Source organism: Acanthopagrus latus, chromosome 19 (genome assembly GCF_904848185.1).
Source record: "Acanthopagrus latus isolate v.2019 chromosome 19, fAcaLat1.1, whole genome shotgun sequence".
In the NCBI taxonomy this organism is placed as follows: Eukaryota; Metazoa; Chordata; class Actinopteri; order Spariformes; family Sparidae; genus Acanthopagrus; species Acanthopagrus latus.
Window position 1 is genome coordinate 6,822,823 of NC_051057.1, and position 21,870 is coordinate 6,844,692.

The 21,870-nt window shown below is 43.5% G+C and overlaps 1 protein-coding gene across 5 annotated transcripts in view; it reads right to left on the reverse strand.

The window, feature by feature from the left end:
• LOC119008605 (partitioning defective 3 homolog) overlaps window positions 1-21,870 on the reverse strand; it is a 377,798-nt gene that overhangs the window by 228,061 nt on the left and 127,867 nt on the right. For all 5 annotated transcript variants that reach the window (XM_037079110.1, XM_037079112.1, XM_037079111.1 and 2 more), the window contains one exon: window positions 17,970-18,107. In XM_037079110.1, the coding sequence (XP_036935005.1) occupies window positions 17,970-18,107 (138 nt within the window). The remainder of the gene's footprint in view (window positions 1-17,969; window positions 18,108-21,870) is intronic.

Consider the following 21,870-nt stretch of genomic DNA (forward strand, 5'->3'; position numbering starts at 1 on the left):
TTCAGGGTTTTCAATGAGTGTGTATGGCGGAATGTTCGCGCAGCAGAGTGCAGGACACCAACTGACAGAGTGAGAGAGGCTAAAAAAAAACTCAGAAATTTTTTCTTTCCGTGACGATCCCGGCCACAAATTACGCTCAAAAACAGTGGTATTTTCCAGAGTTGTAGCCACACTTGTCTTCTCTCTCACAATGCGTCCCCTTTTTCGGTCGTATTTACGGTTTTTGAATCATCTGCCTCTGACCGACCAGAGGAGCTCTCACTGGCTCCATTCACTCCAATGTTAATCGGGAAGAGGTTTTTCGAAACTGCACCCTTTTTGAGATCGCTCCCGTTACCACATTTCTGACACGAGGACCACGAAACTCGGTGAGCTTGTTCTTTAAGGCATTTCTGGCTTGACCGTGAAAAAATTTTGCTGCTATCATGTACGGTTTTGAAGATATGGCACCGGTTTGACGTCCTGCATGTGAGGCTGAAAGGGCTGAAAAATTAGCTGCACCAGTCCGTTACCGGGGGTCGTCGGCAACGATCACCGTGGCAGCCGAGATCAGCTGGGCCAGCACAGACAGTCTGTCTCTCTCTCTCTATCTGTCTGTGTCTTTCTGTCTCTCTCTCTCTCTCTCTCTCTCTCTATCTTTCTACCTGTCTGTCTCTCTCTCTCTCTCTCTTTCTACCTGTCTGTCTGTCTGTCTCTCTCTCTCTCTTTCTACCTGTCTGTCTGTCTGTCTCTCTCTCTCTCTGTCTGTCTGTCTCTCTCTCTCTATCTGTCTGTCTCTGTCTCTCTCTACCTGTCTGTCTCTTTCTCTCTCTCTCTTTCTATCTGTCTGTCTGTCTGTCTCTCTCTCTCTCTATCTGTCTGTCTCTCTCTCTCTCTATCTGTTTGTCTCTCTCTCTATCTGTCTGTCTCTCTCTATATATATATATATCTCTGTATCTGTCTGTCTGCCTCTCTCTCTCTCTCTCCCTGTCTGTCTCTGTCTTTCTCTCTGTCTGTCTCTGTTTCTCTTTATCTATCTGTTTGTCTCTCTTTCTACCTGTCTGTCTCTGTCTCTATCTGTCTGTTTATTTTACAATCCACTGTACATTGAGAGCCAGTTTTTCTGTCGCTAACTCGTCCCACACCGTTGAGCACACACAAACAAACAATACATCAAAACGTGCAGCTCGATCTGACTCGGTATGCTATCATTCAGTTTTCCAGAATATCAATTTTTCGTGTCGTAAGACGCGAAAAACTACCAAACATCTCCCATAAGGAATGAATGGGACAAGATAAAAAAAAGTCGCAAATCTTCAACATTTTTCAAACATCTCCTGCTCTGGCATACGTTGACCTAGACACACCATTCAAACTTTAAAATGTAGATAAAACTCCAAATTATCCACGTGATATCATACTTTAGCCTTAGCTTTCGTAGTTTTTTCGTCACGGGGCAAAGCGCACAGCCCACTCTCGCGATTCCCCGGCGGGGAATTGTCTAGTGTTTATTTTGCAATCCACTTTACAATGAGAGCTCTTTTTTCTGTCGCTAACTCGTCCCACACCGTTGAGCGCACACAAACAAACAATATGTCAAAACGTGCGGTTCGATCTGACTCGGTATGCTATCATTCAGTTTTTAAGAATATCAATTTTTCGCGACGTAAAACGCGAAAAACTGCCAAACATTTCCCATAAGGAATGAATGGGACGTTGTAAAAAAGTCGCAAATCTGCAACGTTTTTCAAACATCCCCTGCTCTGGCATACATTCACCTAGAAACACCATTCAAACTTTAAAATTTCGGCACAAATCCTGTTTATTAGAGGTGTCTTCAACTTTTTTCTTATACTGTGTAGTTTTTGAATGCTGGCCCTTGAAAGATGGTAAGGGAAATTTTCTCTTTAGATGACGCTCCCAGCCACAAATTTCACTCAAAAACAGTGAAATTTTCCAGAGTTGTAGCCACACTTGTCTTCTTTCTCCCAATGTGTCTATTTTCTCGGTGGGATTCACGGTTTTAGAATTATCGGCCCCTAACCAACAAGAGTAGGTCTCAACTGTCCCATTAACTCCATTGTAAATCAGGAAGAGGATTTGCAAAACTGCACCCTTCTCTAACTCGCTCCTGTTGCCACATTTCTCAAAGTGGGACCACGAAACTTGGTGACTGTGTTAATTAAGGCCATTCCCGCTTGATGATGGAGAAATTTTGCTGATACCATGTTTGCTTTTTCGTCACGGGGCAAAGCGCACAGCCCACTCTCGCGATTCCCCGGCGGGGAATTGTCTAGTTAGTGGGCTGTGCTCGCCAGCCCACTATGGACACCTCTATAGCTCTGCTATAGGGTGTCCATAGTGGGCTGTGCGAAGCACAGCCCACTATTATTATTGCTCGCGCCTCTTCTTATTAGTGGGCTGTGCTCGCCAGCCCACTATGGACACCTCTATAGCTCTGCTATAGGGTGTCCATAGTGGGCTGTGCGGAGCACAGCCCACTATTACTATTGCTCGCGCCTCTTCTTAATAATAATAATATTTTTCATCCTCCCGCTCGTTTTTGGCACTTAACTAGTCCCGCACCGTTTCTCGCACCCACACAAAAACATACCAAAACGTGCGTCTCGATCTGACTCGGTATGCTATCATTCAGATTTTTGAAATATGAATTTTTCGCGTCGTAAGACGCGAAAAACTGCGAAAAATTTCCCATAAGGAATGAATGGGACGGGGTCAAAAACATCGCAAATCTGCAACGTTATTCAAACATCTCCTGCTCTGGCATACGTGCGCCTAGAAACACCATTCCAACTTTAAAACGTAGGAACAAGTCTCGACTATTTAAGTTGTATTTGAACTTTTTTCCTACGATGTATAGTTTTTGAACTCTGACCCTTTAACGATGATGAGTGATTTGGGGAAAATTCAGGGTTTTCAATGAGTGTGTATGGCGGAATGTTCGCGCAGCAGAGTGCAGGAGACCAACTGACAGAGTGAGAGAGCCTCAAAAAAACACTCAGAAATTTTCTCTTTCCGTGACGATCCCGGCCACAAATTATGCTCAAAAACAGTGATATTTTCCAGAGTTTTAGCCACGCTTGTCTTCTCTCTCACAATGTGTCCGCTTTTTCGGTCGGATTTACGGTTTTTGAATTATCTGCCTCTGACCGACCAGAGTAGCTCTCACTGGCTCCATTTACTCCAATGTTAATCGGGAAGAGGACTTTCGAAACTGCTCCCTTTTTCCAACTCGCTCCCGTTTCCACATTTCTGACACAAGGACCATGAAACTTGGTGAGCGTGCTCTTTAAGGCATTTCTGGCTTGACCGTGAAAAAATTTTGCTGCTATCATGTATGGTTTTGAATATATAGCACCAGTTTGACGTCCTGCATGTGAGGCTGAAAGGGCTGAGAAACAGCAGTCCCAGTCCGTTACCGGGGAGCAGGGGGGGGGTCGGCAACGATCACCGTGGCAACCGAGATCAGCTGGGCCAGCACAGACAGTCTGTCTGTCTCTCTCTCTCTCTCTCTCTGTCTGTCTATGCATATATCTCTGTCTATCTGTCTGTGAGTCTCTATCTCTCTCTCTTTGTCTGTCTCTCTCTCTCTCTCTCTCTCTTTATTTGTCTGTCTCTCTCTCTCTCTATCTGTCTATCTCTCTCTCTCTCTACCTGTCTGTCTCTCTCTCTCTCTCTACCTGTCTCTCTCTACCTGTCTATGTCTCTCTCTCTCTACCTGCCTATCTCTCTCTCTCTCTGTCTGTGCATACATATATCTCTCTCTATCTGTCTCTCTTCTGTCTCTATCTGTCTGTCTGTCTGTCTCTCTCTCTCTCTCTCTCTCTCTCTCTCTCTCTCTCTCTCTGTCTGTCTCTATCTGTCTCTCTCTCTCTCCCTCTCTCTGTCTGTCTGTCTCTGTCTTTCTCTCTCTCTCTATCTGTCTGTCTTTCTCAGTCTATCTGTCTGTCTGTCTCTCTTTTCTCTCTTTTCTCCCTTTTTTCTGTCGCTAACTCTTCCCACATCGCTGAGTGCACACAAACAAACAATAGATCACAACGTGCAGCTCGATCTGACTCGGTATGCCATCATTCAGTTTTTCAGAATATAGATTATTCGCATCGTAAGACGCGAAAAACTGCCAAACATTTCTCATAAGGAATGTGTGGACGAGGTCAAAAAAATCGCAAATCTCCTTCTCTGGCATACGTTGACCTAGACACACCATTCAAACTGTAAAATGTACATAAAAGTCAAAATTATCAACATGATAGCATACTTTTGCCTTAGCTTTCATAGTATTTTCGTCACGGGGCAAAGCGCACAGCCCACTCTCGCGATTCCCCGGCGGGGAATTGTCTAGTTATTATTATTAGTGGGCTGTGCTCGCCAGCCCACTATGGACACCTCTATAGCTCTGCTATAGGGTGTCCATAGTGGGCTGTGCGGAGCACAGCCCACTATTACTATTGCTCGCGCCTCTTCTTAATAATAATAATAATAATTAGTGGGCTGTGCTCGCCAGCCCACTATGGACACCTCTATAGCTCTGCTATAGGGTGTCCATAGTGGGCTGTGCGGAGCACAGCCCACTATTACTATTGCTCGCGCCTCTTCTTAATAATAATAATAATAATAATATTTTTCATCCTCCCGCTCGTTTTTGGCAGCTAACTAGTCCCGCACCGTTTGTCGCACCCAAACAAAAAATGTATCAAAACGTGCGTCTCGATCTGACTCGGTGTGCTATCATTCAGATTTTTGAAATTCGAATTTTTCGCGTCGTAAGACGCGAAAAACTGCGAAAAATTTCCCATAAGGAATGAATGGGACGAGGTCAAAAATGTCGCAAATTTGCAACGTTTTTCAAACATCTCCTGCTCGGGCATACATTCGCCTAGAAACACCATTCTAACTTTAAAACGTAGGCACAGGTGTTGTCTATTTAAGTTGTATTTGAACTTTTTTCCTACGATGTATAGTTTTTGAACTCTGACCCTTTAACGATGATGAGTGATTTGGGGAAAATTCAGGGTTTTCAATGAGTGTGTATGGCGGAATGTTCGCGCAGCAGAGTGCAGTAGACCAACTGACAGAGTGAGAGAGACTCAAAAAAAACCTCAGAAATTTTCTCTTTCCGTGACGATCCCGGCCACAAATTACGCTCAAAAACAGTGATATTTTCCAGAGTTGTAGCCACACTTGTCTTCTCTCTCACAATGTGTCCGCTTTTTCGGTCGGATTTACGGTTTTTGAATCATCTGCCTCTGACCGACCAGAGGAGCTCTCACTGGCTCCATTTACTCCAATGTTAATCGGGAAGAGGATTTTCGAAACTGCACCCTCTTTCAACTCGCTGGCATTTCCACATTTCTGACACCAGGACCATGAAACTTGGTGAGCGTGCTCTTTAAGGCATTTCTGGCTTGACCGTGAAAAAATTTTGCTGCTATCATGTATGGTTTTGAATATGTAGCACCAGTTTGACGTCCTGCATGTGAGGCTGAAAGGGCTGAGAAACAGCAGTCCCAGTCCGTTACCGGGGAGCAGGGGGGGGGGGGGTCGGCAACGATCACCGTGGCAACCGAGATCAGCTGGGCAAGCACAGACAGTCTGTCTGTCTCTCTCTCTCTATCTCTCTCTATTTTTCTCTGTCTCTGTCTTTGTCTCTCTCTCTCTCTCTGTCTGTCTGTCTGTCTGTCTGTCTCTCTCTCTCTCTCTCTCTCTCTCTCTCTCTCTATCTTTCTGTCTGCCTCTATCTCTCTCTCTTTGTCTGTCTCTCTCTCTCTCTCTCTCTCTCTTTATTTGTCTGTCTCTCTCTCTCTCTATCTGTCTATCTCTCTCTCTCTACCTGTCTGTCTGTCTCTCTCTCTCTCTCTCTACCTGTCTCTCTCTACCTGTCTATCTCTCTCTCTCTCTACCTGCCTATCTCTCTCTCTCTGTCTGTGCATACATATATCTCTCTCTATCTGTCTGTCTTCTGTCTCTATCTGTCTGTCTGTCTGTCTGTCTGTCTGTCTCTCTGTCTCTCTCTCTCTCTCTCTCTCTCTCTCTGTCTGTCTCTATCTGTCTCTCTCTCTCTCCCTCTCTCTGTCTGTCTGTCTCTGTCTTTCTCTCTCTCTCTATCTGTCTGTCTTTCTCAGTCTATCTGTCTGTCTCTCTCTCTTTTCTCTCTTTTCTCCCTTTTTTCTGTCGCTAACTCTTCCCACATCGCTGAGTGCACACAAACAAACAATAGATCACAACGTGCAGCTCGATCTGACTCGGTATGCCATCATTCAGTTTTTCAGAATATAGATAATTCGCATCGTAAGACGCGAAAAACTGCCAAACATTTCTCATAAGGAATGTGTGGACGAGGTCAAAAAAATCGCAAATCTCCTTCTCTGGCATACGTTGACCTAGACACACCATTCAAACTGTAAAATGTACATACAAGTCAAAATTATCAACATGATAGCATACTTTTGCCTTAGCTTTCATAGTATTTTCGTCACGGGGCAAAGCGCACAGCCCACTCTCGCGATTCCCCGGCGGGGAATTGTCTAGTTAGTGGGCTGTGCTCGCCAGCCCACTATGGACACCTCTATAGCTCTGCTATAGGGTGTCCATAGTGGGCTGTGCGGAGCACAGCCCACTATTATTATTGCTCGCGCCTCTTCTTATTATTATTTTTCATCCTCCCGTGATTTTTTGGCAGTTAACTTGTCTCGCACCGTTTGTCGCACACAAACAAAAAATATATCAAAACGTGCGTCTCGATCTGACTCGGTATGCTATCATTCAGATTTTTGAAATTCGAATTTTTCGCGTCGTAAGACGCGAAAAACTGCGAAAAATTTCCCATAAGGAATGAATGGGACGGGGTCAAAAACGTCGCAAATCTGCAACGTTATTCAAACATCTCCTGCTCTGGCATACGTGCGCCTAGAAACACCATTCCAACTTTAAAACGTAGGCACAAGTCTCGACTATTTAAGTTGTATTTGAACTTTTTTCCTACGATGTATAGTTTTTGAACTCTGACCCTTTAACGATGATGAGTGATTTGGGGAAAATTCAGGGTTTTCAATGAGTGTGTATGGCGGAATGTTCGCGCAGCAGAGTGCAGGAGACCAACTGACAGAGTGAGAGAGACTCAAAAAAAACCTCAGAAATGTTCTCTTTCCGTGACGATCCCGGCCACAAATTACGCTCAAAAACAGTGATATTTTCCAGAGTTGTAGCCACACTTGTCTTCTCTCTCACAATGTGTCCGCTTTTTCGGTCGGATTTACGGTTTTTGAATTATCTGCCTCTGACCGACCAGAGTAGCTCTCACTGGCTCCATTTACTCCAATGTTAATCGGGAAGAGGATTTTCGAAACTGCTCCCTTTTTCCAACTCGCTCCCGTTTCCACATTTCTGACACCAGGACCATGAAACTTGGTGAGCATGCTCTTTAAGGCATTTCTGGCTTGACCGTGAAAAAAATTTGCTGCTATCATGTATGGTTTTGAAAATATAGCACCAGTTTGATGTCCTGCATGTGAGGCTGAAAGGGCTGAGAAACAGCTGTGCCAGTCCGTTACCGGGGGGCAGGGGGGGTCAGAAACGATCACCGTGGCAACCAAGATCAGCTGGGCCAGCGCAGACAGTCTGTCTGTCTCTCTCTCTCTATCTTTCTGTCTATGCATATATCTCTCTCTATCTATCTGTCTGTCTCTATCTCTCTGTCTCTCTGTCTGTCTGTCTGTCTCTCTCTCTCTCTCACACTCTGTCTGTCTCTCTGTCTCTCTCTCTCTATATATATATATCTTTCTGTCTCTCTCTCTCTCTCTCTCTCTCTCTCTTTATTTGTCTGTCTCTCTGTCTCTATCTGTCTATCTCTCTCTCTCTCTACCTGTCTGTCTCTCTCTCTCTCTACCTGTCTCTCTCTCTCTCTTTATTTGTCTGTCTCTCTGTCTCTATCTGTCTATCTCTCTCTCTCTCTACCTGTCTGTCTCTCTCTCTCTCTCTCTCTCTCTCTCTCTCTCTCTCTCTCTCTACCTGTCTATCTCTCTCTCTTTCTCTACCTGTCTCTCTCTCTCTCTCTCTCTACCTGTCTAACTCTCTCTCTCTCTATCTGTCTGTCCATACATATATCTCTCTCTATCTGTTTGTCTGTCTGTCTCTGTCTCTCTATCTCTCTGTCTCTATCTGTCTGTCTCTCTCTCTCGCCCTCTCTCTGTCTGTCTCTATCTGTCTGTCTCTCTCTCTCTGTCTCTGTCTTTCTCTCTCTCTCTCTGTCTGTCTGCCTCTCTCTCTCTATCTGTCTGTCATTCTGTCTGTCTGTCTGTCTCTCTCTCTCTATCTGTCTGTCTGTCTCTCCCTCTATCTCTCTGTTTATTTTACAATCCACTGTAGATTGAGAACCAATTTTTCTTTCGCTAACTCATCCCACACCGTTGAGCGCACACAGACAAACAATACATCAAAATGTGCGGTTCGATCTGACTCGTTATGCTATCATTCAGGCTTCAGAATATCAATTTTTCGCGTCGTAAGACGCGAAAAACTGCCAAACATTTCCCATAAGGAATGAATGGGACGAGGTAAAAAAAGTGGCAGATCTTCAACATTTTTCAAACACCACCTCCTCTGGCATATGTTGACCTAAACAAACCATTCAAACTGTAAAATGTAGATAAGACTCAAATTATCAACGTGATGTCATACTTTTGCCTAAGCTTTCGTAGTTTTTTTGACCCGGGGCAAAGCGCACAGCCCACTCTCGCGATTCCCCGGCGGGGAATTGTCTAGTAATATTTTTCATCCTCCCGCTCGTTTTTGGCAGCTAACTAGTCCCGCACCGTTTGTCGCACACAAACAAAAAATATATCAAAACGTGCGTCTCGATCTGACTCGGTATGCTATCATTCAGATTTTTGAAATACGAATTTTTCGCGTCGTAAGACGCGAAAAACTGCGAAAAATTTCCCATAAGGAATGAATGGGACGAGGTCAAAAATGTCGCAAATCTGCAACATTATTCAAACATCTCCTGCTCGGGCATAAATTCGCCTAGAAACACCATTCTAACTTTAAAACGTAGGCACAAGTCTCGACTACTTAAGTTGTCTTTGAACTTTTTTCCTACGATGTATAGTTTTTGAACTCTGACCCTTTAACGACGATGAGTGATTTCGGGAAAATTCAGGGTTTTCAATGAGTGTGTATGGCGGAATGTTCGCGCAGCAGAGTGCAGGAGACCAACTGACAGAGTGAGAGAGGCTCAAAAAAAACCTCAGAAATTTTCTCTTTCCGTGACGATCCCGGCCACAAATTACGCTCAAAAACAGTGATATTTTCCAGAGTTGTAGCCACACTTGTCTTCTCTCTCACAATGCGTCCGCTTTTTCGGTCGGATTTACGGTTTTTGAATTATCTGCCTCTGACCGACCAGAGGAGCTCTCACTGGCTCCATTCACTCCAATGTTAATCGGGAAGAGGTTTTTCAAAACTGCACCCTTTTTGAGATCGCTCCCGTTACCACATTTCTGACACAACGACCACGAAACTTGGTGAGCTTGTTCTTTAAGGCATTTCTGGCTTGACCGTGAAAAATTTTGCTGCTATCATGTACGGTTTTGAAGATGGCACCGGTTTGACGTCCTGCATGTGAGGCTGAAAGGGCTGAGAAACAGCTGTGCCAGTCCGTTACCGGGGGGGGGGGGGGGGGTGGGGGGGGGGGTCAGCACGATCACCGTGGCAACCGAGATCAGCTGGGCAAGCACAGACAGTCTGTCTGTCTCTCTCTCTCTATCTGTCTGTCTATGCATATATCTCTCTTTATCTGTCTGTCTCTATCTGTCTGTCTCTCTCTCTCTCTCTATCTGACTGTCTGTCTCTCTCTATCTGTCTCTCTCTATCTCTCTCTATCTGTCTGTCTCTATCTGTCTGTCTCTCTCTCTCTCTATCTGTCTGTCTCTGTCTCTGTCTCTCCCTGTCTCTCTATCTCTCTGTCTTTCTCTCTCTCTCTCTGTCTGTCTGCCTCTGTCTCTCTATCTATCTGTGTCTCTCTCTCTCTCTGTCTGTCCTTCTCTCTCTCTGTCTCTCTCTCTCTATCTTTCTATCTCTCTCTCTCTATCTGTCTGTCTATACATATATCTCTATCTGTCTGTCTGTCTCTCTCTCTATCTGTCTCTCTCTGTCTCTCTCTCTCTCTATCTTTCTATCTGTCTCTCTCTATCTGTCTATCTCTCTCTCTATCTCTCTCTCTCTCTATATCGGTCTGTTTCTCTCTCTCTGTCTGTCTGTCTCTGTCTGTCTGTCTCTCTCTCTCTCTCTCTCTATCTGTCTGTCTGTCTCTGTCTCTGCCTCTCTCTCTCTCTCTCTCTCTCTCTGGCATAGATTGACCTAGGAACACCATTCGAACTTTAAAATGTAGATACAAGTCCAAATTATCAACGTGGAATTCAACTTTTGCTCTCGCTTTCATAGTTTCGTCGTCACGGGGCAAAGCGCACAGCCCACTCTCGCGATTCCCCGGCGGGGAATTGTCTAGTTATTATTATTCATCCTCCTTCCGATTTTGGCACTTAACTCGTCTCGCACCGTTTGTCGCACCCAAACAAAAAATATATCAAAACGTGCGTCTCGATCTGACTCGGTATGCTATCATTCAGATTTTTGAAATATTGATTTTTCGCGTCTTACGACGCGAAAAACTGCGAAAAATTTCCCATAAGGAATGAATGGGACCAGGTCAAAAATGTCGCAAATCTGCAACGTTATTCAAACATCTCCTGCTCGGGCATAAATTCGCCTAGAAACACCATTCTAACTTTAAAACGTAGGCACAAGTCTCGACTACTTAAGTTGTATTTGAACTTTTTTCCTACGATGTATAGTTTTTGAACTCTGACCCTTTAACGACGATGAGTGATTTCGGGAAAATTCAGGGTTTTCAATGAGTGTGTATGGCGGAATGTTCGCGCAGCAGAGTGCAGGAGACCAACTGACAGAGTGAGAGAGGCTCAAAAAAAACCTCAGAAATTTTCTCTTTCCGTGATGATCCTGGCCACAAATTACGCTCAAAAACAGTGATATTTTCCAGAGTTGTAGCCACACTTGTCTTCTCTCTCACAATGCGTCCACTTTTTCGGTCGGATTTACGGTTTTTGAATCATCTGCCTCTGACCGACCAGAGGAGCTCTCACTGGCTCCATTTACTCCAATGTTAATCGGGAAGAGGATTTTCGAAACTGCACCCTTTTTCAACTCGCTGGCATTTCCACATTTCTGACACCAGGACCATGAAACTTGGTGAGCGTGCTCTTTAAGGCATTTCTGGCTTGACCGTGAAAAAATTTTGCTGCTATCATGTATGGTTTTGAATATATAGCACCAGTTTGACGTCCTGCATTTGAGGCTGAAAGGGCTGAGAAAACAGCTGTCCCCAGTCCGTTGGCGGGGGGGGGGGGGGGGGGGGGTCAGCACGATCACCGTGGCAACCGAGATCAGCTGGGCAAGCACAGACAGTCTGTCTGTCTCTGTCTGTCTGTATCTGTCTGTCTATGCATATATCTCTCTTTATCTGTCTGTCTCTATCTGTCTGTCTCTCTCTCTCTCTATCTGTCTGTCTCTGTCTGTCTGTATCTGTCTGCCTCTCTCTCTCTATCTTTCTGTCTCTCTCTCTCTCTATCTGTCTGTCTCTGTCTCTGTCTCTCCCTGTCTCTCTATCTCTCTGTCTTTCTCTCTCTCTCTGTCTGTCTGCCTCTGTCTCTCTATCTATCTGTCTCTCTCTCTCTCTCTCGCTCTCTCTGTCTGTCCTTCTCTCTCTCTGTCTCTCTCTCTCTATCTTTCTATCTCTCTCTCTCTATCTGTCTGTCTATACATATATCTCTATCTGTCTGTCTGTCTCTCTCTCTATGTCTCTCTCTGTCTCTCTCTCTCTCTTTCTATCTGTCTCTCTCTATCTGTCTATCTCTCTCTCTCTATCTCTCTCTCGCTCTATATCGGTCTGTTTCTCTCTCTCTGTCTGTCTGTCTCTGTCTGTCTGTCTCTCTCTCTCTCTATCTATCTGTCTCTCTCTCTCTATCTGTCTGTCTATACATATATATCTCTCTCTCTCTCCCTCTATCTGTCTGTCTGTCTCTGTCTCTGTCTCTGTCTCTCTCTCTCTCTCTCTCTCTGTCTATCTGTCTGTCTGCCTCTCTCTCTCTCTCTCTCTCTCTCTGGCATACATTGACCTAGGAACACCATTCGAACTTTAAAATGTAGATACAAGTCCAAATTATCAACGTGGAATTCAACTTTTGCTCTAGCTTTCATAGTTTCTTCGTCATGGGGCAAAGCGCACAGCCCACTCTCGCGATTCCCCGGCGGGGAATTGTCTAGTTAGTGGGCTGTGCTCGCCAGCCCACTATGGACACCTCTATAGCTCTGCTATAGGGTGTCCATAGTGGGCTGTGCGGAGCACAGCCCACTATTACTATTGCTCGCGCCTCTTCTTAATAATAATAATATTTTTCATCCTCCCGCTCGTTTTTGGCACTTAACTAGTCCCGCACCGTTTGTCCCACCCACACAAAAATATACCAAAACGTGCGTCTCGATCTGACTCGGTATGCTATCATTCAGATTTTTGAAATACGAATTTTTCGCGTCGTAAGACGCGAAAAACTGCGAAAAATTTCCCATAAGGAATGAATGGGACGAGGTCAAAAATGTCGCAAATTTGCAACGTTTTTCAAACATCTCCTGCTCGGGCATACATTCGCCTAGAAACACCATTCTAACTTCAAAACGTAGGCACAGGTCTTGTCTATTTAAGTTGTATTTGAACTTTTTTCCTACGATGTATAGTTTTTGAACTCTGACCCTTTAACGATGATGAGTGATTTGGGGAAAATTCAGGGTTTTCAATGAGTGTGTATGGCGGAATGTTCGCGCAGCAGAGTGCAGGAGACCAACTGACAGAGTGAGAGAGACTCAAAAAAAACCTCAGAAATTTTCTCTTTCCGTGACGATCCCGGCCACAAATTACGCTCAAAAACAGTGATATTTTCCAGAGTTGTAGCCACACTTGTCTTCTCTCTCACAATGCGTCCACTTTTTCGGTCGGATTTACGGTTTTTGAATTATCGGCCTCTGACCGACCAGAGTAGCTCTCACTGGGTCCATTTACTCCAATGTTAATCGGGAAGAGGATTTTCGAAACTGCACCCTTTTTCAACTCGCTGGCATTTCCACATTTGTGACACCAGGACCATGAAACTTGGTGAGCGTGCTCTTTAAGGCATTTCTGGCTTGACCGTGAAAAAATTTTGCTGCTATCATGTATGGTTTTGAATATGTAGCACCAGTTTGACGTCCTGCATGTGAGGCTGAAAGGGCTGAGAAACAGCAGTCCCAGTCCGTTACCGGGGAGCGGGGGGGGGTCGGCAACGATCACCGTGGCAACCGAGATCAGCTGGGCAAGCACAGACAGTCTGTCTGTCTCTCTCTCTCTATCTCTCTCTATCTTTCTCTGTCTCTGTCTTTGTCTCTCTCTCTCTCTCTCTCTGTCTGTCTGTCTGTCTGTCTGTCTGTCTCTCTCTCTCTCTCTATCTTTCTGTCTGCCTCTATCTCTCTATCTGTCTGTCATCCTCTCTCTCTATCTGTCTGTCTGTCTCTATCTGTCTGTCTGTCTGTCTGTCTGTCTGTCTCTCCCTCTATCTCTCTGTTTATTTTACAATCCACTGTACATTGAGAGCCAGTTTTCCTGTCGCTAACTCGTCCCACACCGTTGAGCGCACACAAACAAACAATACATCAAAACGTGCGGCTCGATCTGACTCGGTATGCTATCATTCAGTTTTCCAGAATATCAATTTTTCGCGTCGTAAGACACGAAAAACTACCAAACATCTCCCATAAGGAATGAATGGGACGAGGTCAAAAAAGTTGCAAATCTTCAACATTATTCAAACATCTCTTGCTCTGGCATACGTTGACCTAGACACACCATTCGAACTGTAAAATGTACATACAAGTCCAAATTATCAACGTGATGTCATACTTTTGCCTTAGCTTTCATAGTTTTTTCGTCACGGGGCAAAGCGCACAGCCCACTCTCGCGATTCCCCGGCGGGGAATTGTCTAGTGTTTATTTTACAATCCACTTTACAGTGAGAGCTCTTTTTTCTGTCGCTAACTCGTCCCACACCGTTGAGCGCACACAAACAAACAATATGTCAAAACGTGCGGTTCGATCTGACTCGGTATGCTATCATTCAGTTTTTAAGAATATCAATTTTTCGCGACGTAAAACGCGAAAAACTGCCAAACATTTCCCATAAGGAATGAATGGGACCAGGTCAAAAAAGTCGCAAATCTCCTGCTCTGGCATACGTTGACCTAGACACACCATTCGAACTATAAAATGTAGATAAAACTCCAAATTATCAACGTGATGTCATACTTTTGCCTTAGCTTTCATAGTTTTTTCGACCCGGGGCAAAGCGCACAGCCCACTCTCGCGATTCCCCGGCGGGGAATTGTCTAGTGTTTATTTTGCAATCCACTTTACAATGAGAGCTCTTTTTTCTGTCGCTAACTCGTCCCACACCGTTGAGCGCACACAAACAAACAATATGTCAAAACGTGCGGTTCGATCTGACTCGGTATGCTATCATTCAGTTTTTAAGAATATCAATTTTTCGCGACGTAAAACGCGAAAAACTGCCAAACATTTCCCATAAGGAATGAATGGGACGTTGTAAAAATGTCGCAAATCTGCAACGTTTTTCAAACATCTCCTGCTCTGGCATACATTCACCTAGAAACACCATTCAAACTTTAAAATGTCGGCACAAATCCTGTTTATTAGAGGTGTCTTCAACTTTTTTCTTATACTGTGTAGTTTTTGAATGCTGGCCCTTGAAAGATGGTAAGGGAACTTTTCTCTTTAGATGACGCTCCCAGCCACAAATTTCACTCAAAAACAGTGAAAATTTCCAGAGTTGTAGCCACACTTGTCTTCTTTCTCCCAATGTGTCTATTTTCTGGGTGGGATTCACGGTTTTAGAATTATCGGCCCCTAACCAACAAGAGTAGGTCTCAACTGTCCCATTAACTCCATTGTAAATCAGGAAGAGGATTTGCAAAACTGCACCCTTCTCTAACTCGCTCCTATTGCCACATTTCTCAAAGTGGGACCACGAAACTTGGTGACTGTGTTAATTAAGGCCATTCCCGCTTGATGGTGGAGAAATTTTGCTGATACCATGTTTGCTTTTTCGTCACGGGGCAAAGCGCACAGCCCACTCTCGCGATTCCCCGGCGGGGAATTGTCTAGTGTTTATTTTACAATCCACTGTACATTGAGAGCCATTTTTTCTGTCGCTAACTCGTCCCACACCGTTGAGCGCATACAAACAAACAATACATCAAAACGTGCGGTTCGATCTGACTCGGTATGCTATCATTCAGTTTTTCAGAATATCAATTTTTCGCGTCATGAGACGCGAAAAACTGCCAAACATTTCCCATAAGGAATGAATGGGACGAGGTCAAAAAAGTCGCAAATCTTCAACATTTTTCAAACATCTCTTGCTCTGGCATACGTTGACCTAGACACACCATTCGAACCATGAACTGTAGATGAAACTCTGAATTATCAACATGATGTCATACTTCTACCTTAGCTTTCATATTTTTTTTGTCACGGGGCAAAGCGCACAGCCCACTCTCGCGATTCCCCGGCGGGGAATTGTCTAGTGTTTATTTTACAATCCACTGTACATTGAGAGCCATTTTTTCTGTCGCTAACTCGTCGCACACCGTTGAGTGCACACAAACAAACAATACATCAAAACATGCGGTTCGATCTGACTCGGTATGCTATCATTCAGTTTTTCAGAATATCAATTTTTGGCGTTGTAAGACGCGAAAAACTGCTTAAAATTTCCCATAAGGAATGAATGGGACGAGGTCAAAAATGTCGCAAATTTGCAACGTTTTTCAAACATCTCCTGCTCGGGCATACGTTCACCTAGAAACACCATTCAAACTTTAAAATGTAGGCACAAATCCTGTGTATTAGAGGTGTCTTCAACTTTTTTCCTATACTGTGTAGTTTTTGAATGCTGGCCCTTGAAAGATGGTAAGGGAAATTTTCTCTTTAGATGATGCTCCCAGCCACAAATTTCACTCAAAAACAGTGAAATTTTCCAGAGTTGTAGCCACACTTGTCTTCTTTCTCCCAATGTGTCTATTTTCTCGGTGGGATTCACGGTTTTAGAATTATCGGCCCCTAACCAACAAGAGTAGGTCTCAACTGTCCCATTAACTCCATTGTAAATCAGGAAGAGGATTTGCAAAACTGCACCCTTCTCTAACTCGCTCCTATTGCCACATTTCTCAAAGTGGGACCACAAAACTTGGTGACTGTGTTAATTAAGGCCATTCCCGCTTGATGGTGGAGAAATTTTGCTGATACCATGTTTGCTTTTTCGTCACGGGGCAAAGCGCACAGCCCACTCTCGCGATTCCCCGGCGGGGAATTGTCTAGTTATTATTATTATTATTATTATTATTATTATTATTATTATTATTATTATTATTTTCTTTCATTGTTTCCTCAATGACTTATAGATTCAAGTTACTCTTCTACCTATGTCTCAAAGTTTCACACCTTTCTTTGCTATTTCTTCCATTTCATAATGTGAGGGAGGGATCGATTAAACACCTCCTACATAGGTCAAAGCAGTGATGGGCAGAGACTGACAGACAAACTGGGAGAAATCCTCTTCACAGGGAGCTCAGTGCGTCCCACACCTCCCAAGGTCATTCCTGCTATCCCTGCAGAGAGCCTCTGTCACTTTTAATAACAGATTTTTTGTCTCCCATACCCACACTCTGATAGACTGAGGAGAAAAGGGGACAAGGTGCATAGTGAGACAATCGCAAAGTGCCGACGGAGCAAAGAGGTGTGAAGTGAGGAGACGAGCCTGCAATGGTGAACAGTGTTGTACTCTGCTACTATGAAACGTATTGCTATGTATGGCTACAGTTATGAAGTTTGATGTCAGGCACCATCTTTGTTTCAAGTCACCCTCAGCAGAGAGCAGACAGTGTAGCTGTAATCACTACACTGTCATCTGTCACTTCTCTGCTTACCATTGCTGTGATGCTGTGACGGGATAGGATGCAGCATGACACAGCTGAGCATGGTGTGTGAAACATACAGACATGTACTTTCTCCATATAGACAGAGGTACATGCTGTATTAATGCTACTATAAGTTGCTCTGGAATGATGTCTCTGCCAAATGGCATATGTTCCATGTTATTGTCACTCAGTCAGATATATTATTAGACCAACAAGGCTGCCAAGTGGGTATGGGAACTATTCTAGTATGCAGATAATAACTCTTGCCAGAAATAGAGAAATAGCGTGGCGTACAGTATGTGAAAGACTCTAGCTCACTATATTTTCCTTAGGCCATGTACCAAAACAACACCAGTGCTCTCTTTCTATTCAAAATAGTCAGTTAATTGTCTTAATTAGGTCAGTATTGACACAAACACCAATTTCCAAACTAATTTAGACTGGGCATCCCTACATATCCAGTGCAGCCTTTTTCTTTAGTTAATTTGCAACACTAATGTTTCCAAATAAGTCGTGTCTTTGAGTCATTAAACCTACATTAAAGGACGTATGTAGATATGTTACATTGGAAGCCCTTGTTAAAAGAGTTCACAAAATGCTGATTAGGCTTATGGCCACCAAATCAATCTGTATTTCACAGTATCCAAGCATCAGTAAGTAGTTTTATGTGAACCAGCAAAGACTGGTTTGCTAGAGCTGAGGGAGAGAGTAACTGTAGTGACTGGGTAGGTACAGTAAATCATAGGATCATAGGCAGGTCAGGGATTCTGTGTAAATCCCACCTCACCAAGGGGAAGATAAAAGTTCAACATCGCCGGTTTAAAATTCAAGATGTGGCCTTATTATTTCTTTTGCATCATCAGCCACTTCCTTACCTGTTCCTGTCGGTCGAGCCATCGGTCCACCATTGGGTGGTTGGCACTGAGGGAAGAGCGAGTCATCTCTCTCTGGAATTGAGTGGTCCAGCCACTTGCATCACGAGGAAGACTCCGGTAGGCGTGGGCTCCTCTACCCTGCAAAGAAACAGAAAGATGTGGAAAGATTAACAACACAACTGTTACCAAAAATAGGAGGAGTAGGGCCAAGACTGATCTATGATCTATGCTACATAATTTTGGCCTTTAAACAGGTATTTTTGTGGGTTGTTGCCATCTATGGAAGCTACATGAGAAGTCATTTTGTGATGGAAGTCAGGTAGTTCTTGTACAAGTATCTTGTACCTGTGCCACACACCCATACGATGTTGTTCATTCAAGTCTCACTCCATTCCACCCTCACCCCTACACCTTCCCCACAGCTAAACTCGAGCCGCTAATAAGAGGCCTCTTATAATAAGACAGCCGCAGCTGAGCTCTTCCATTACTCAAAAAAAACACCCTCCAAAATGCTCCTGCCAAGGTAATGTCAAACACCAGCAGACGTGAGCAGACGTATTATAATAGACACGAAAACACACACAAGCGCACAAGATAACATTCCAGACATGCTAGCCTTGGCATTGTAATCCCAGCGATTGAAGGTCATGGTGGCTGAAGCTATTTGAATAAAAATGAAAGCAAATTACTTTTAAAAATCACAGCAGAGACGATGATTCAAAAAGACAGACAACCAAAATGAGGATGATTTAATGTCTGATGAATTGCAAAGACCTCTGCTGTAGAGCAAGACAAGAAAGACACATAAGTTTGTTGTTTCCTTTAATGAGACATCACACAACAAAAGAGCACAGACAAAAGTTAAAAAAAGAAAAATCCCCTGGTGGCTCGTCGCAGAAAGAGAAAGAGAATGTCAGGCAGTCGAAAAGGTGAACAAAGGCAAACGAAAAACAAGCTGTGTTTAACGGATGACAAAATAGCAACAAAATAATGCAAAAAAAAAAGAGAGAGAGAGGGAGTTTAAAAAAACAAAAGCAGGGAAGAGATCCCTATCCCCTGCATGCTATAATAAGCCATGTGTTTTTTATTGCAGCTGAATGTGGCGTGACGGGGCCTAAGGAAGCTCTGCAGACAGGACTGTTAAACTCTGCCGGACACGTGGGCTCTGCCGAGACAGCCCTTGATAGCCATCATGGCCCATGTCCTCGCAAGCCAACACGGCGCGACAATGAACCCCTCTCCACAAACTTTTACGACACATCAGGTCGTTAAACGTGGAGAGACCCAGATACCAGAGAGGTAGCAGTAAATCAGCGGCCTCATATCCATTGCATAATACATTTAGTTGACTGCGCTAAGCGTGGAGGACCTAGAGTATGAGGTATTGTAAAGTCATTGGGAGACGTGATGAGTTTACAGTACTAGCTGATGACTGAGCACTCTCCTTGGCTTATATAGTGGAGATTTAGCAGACCCAAGCCATACTTGCCATTACTGGACTCGCAGGGAATTGAAGAGAACGTGGCTGACTGTAGTGTGTAAAGGAAATTACCCCAGACAATGAGGAGACACTATAGTGCATGGCTTGAACCAATGCATACACTGGCTATGTTAATCACTCACGTATTGTTCCCTTTGAGATCAGTGTTTGCTCCAAGATATAAAAACATCATAGTCGTTGCTGACTAACACAGTCAACATCTGCTGTTGATCACATAAAAACAGACTTCATCTTGGACTGATGGTGTATATATGACAGTTGGATGTATGAAGAAAAGCTACTGAGGATTATGAGCCTCCTCTCTATTGAAAAATCTAATGGTTCTGTCAAAAACTAGACAAGCTAAAGAAATGACAGCCTTCCAATGTTAGCTCATTACTTCTCAAACCACTCTCCAGTGACAGGAAGATGACTTAAATGTATCTAATTCAGAACACCTGCCAGATGGGAGTCAAAAAGTAAATGCGGTACTTGAACACTACACTCAGTCAAGCTTTATTTTTATAATAGCCATATATATATATATATATATATATATATATATATATATATATATATATATATATATATATATATATATATATATATATATATATATATATATATATATATAGCCATCATTTGAATGGCAGTTCTAATACCAACCAAACATCATCAGAGGTGTTTAAAATTAAGCAGTCTCTAAAACTGTCTTCTGTCATCCATTTTAAAATAAGGAATCGGTGTTCATATTGTTACATGCTACATATCATATAGTGTTTATGTGCAGTTGTTTGTGTATTATTCACACTAAAACTAATAGTTAACACTAACTCTAGAGGGGGCCTTTCACATTGTTAGCAGTCACTGAAGCGGAGGCTGATATGACGATTTTTTGCAATCTGCATCCCCACTAGATGCCACTACATCCTACACACTGGAACACCCCAATACATTTGTTATCTAAACTCTGAAACCCAAAGCCTGCGTACAGTGGAAACAGACAACTTCCCTATCAAGTATTGTTTCAGACTGTTATTATTCTTGGTGCAGCCATCGCAAAGACCACTTTGCCACCGTCCGTTTTTGTCAGAGTAGCGACAACCAATGACACAGGGCATGACATGACCTTATTAATCAATTCAAAGTCTATATTGAAGACGTGAATGCAGATATAAATGGTTCCAGGCTGCCAGGCTGATTAGATCGTCAGTCAGCCTGGCACCTGGCACCATTTGTCAGCAAACTTTATTTTTCTGGTAAATTTCATTGCTGGTCGAAAACAAATTGCATTGTGAAAGCAATGTTTATAGGGAACCAATACAAATGTCAGTGAGATCATTGTTCTATAGACTTCCCTTTGTGCAATCAGCAACTAATTTCCAAACAACTACCACACAGTGAAAAGCAACCAAATATTAAAAAACTTACACAAAAAGGTAGAGGCCACTGCAGCCAGTGACACTCCTATTATTTCAATATTTTTTCCGACAAATACTTACTCGGAGTACCATGGCAAGAAGTTGTTCTGACAAAATGAAAGGTCATCCATTTCCCCTCAACCATTTTCCTCCGCCCCCCAGGTTGGGGAGTGTGCTGTTACATTGTTGAGGCTCTGACAACTAAAGTGTCTTTAAATAGGATTATCAGACACAGCTTCCAGACACACTAATCACGTGGAGGTTTGCTGTGTCACGTTCCACGCACTCAATTGTCTCCCTTTTTTTAACCTCCCGTTTCGTTGGGAACATATCTCTTTCTCGGCAAGAAGTAAAGGTCTGTCAGCACCACGTGGGGGCAGCCATTTTGAGAAGTTAATTGGCTTCCCTTCTCATTCGAAAGCCGCAGGGAGGATGTACCCGAGATACGCTTTTCTTAAGATTTATAATCAGAGGCATAAAAAGCCTCAGAAAAGGTGCAAAGGAAACAAAGGGAACGTGTTTAACAATCTCTGCTCGCCTTTTTGGGAGACTAGAAGGGGTGTTATCAGAGGGAACGAGTTTCAGATAAAGACTATCTGTGCCACTGCTGGATATCTGCGAGCAGGGCAACACAGGTTTCATATCTAACGGTTATTTCTTTGATTCGGGGTGCAGAGGAGAGAATGAATGAAAATGAGGGAAGAGAGCAGTAAGGAAGTTAAACAGAGAGAAGCTGGAGGTTGGAAGATTTCAGAGCATATATCTCTGGCATTATAATTGATGCAGTACATCTGCAGCACTGCAGAAAATAACTTGTGGGCAAGATGCTATTTGAATCAGGATATACAACTTGAAAGTGGTATATAAAACAGAATTAATGCAATGTCAATTTCTTTAAGCTCTGATCAGTTTAAACACATCTTCAGATTTACATACCTTTCGGACATTAATGGTATTTCTCTTAATAGCAGTCGAATAGAAGTTGAATTTCAAGATTAAC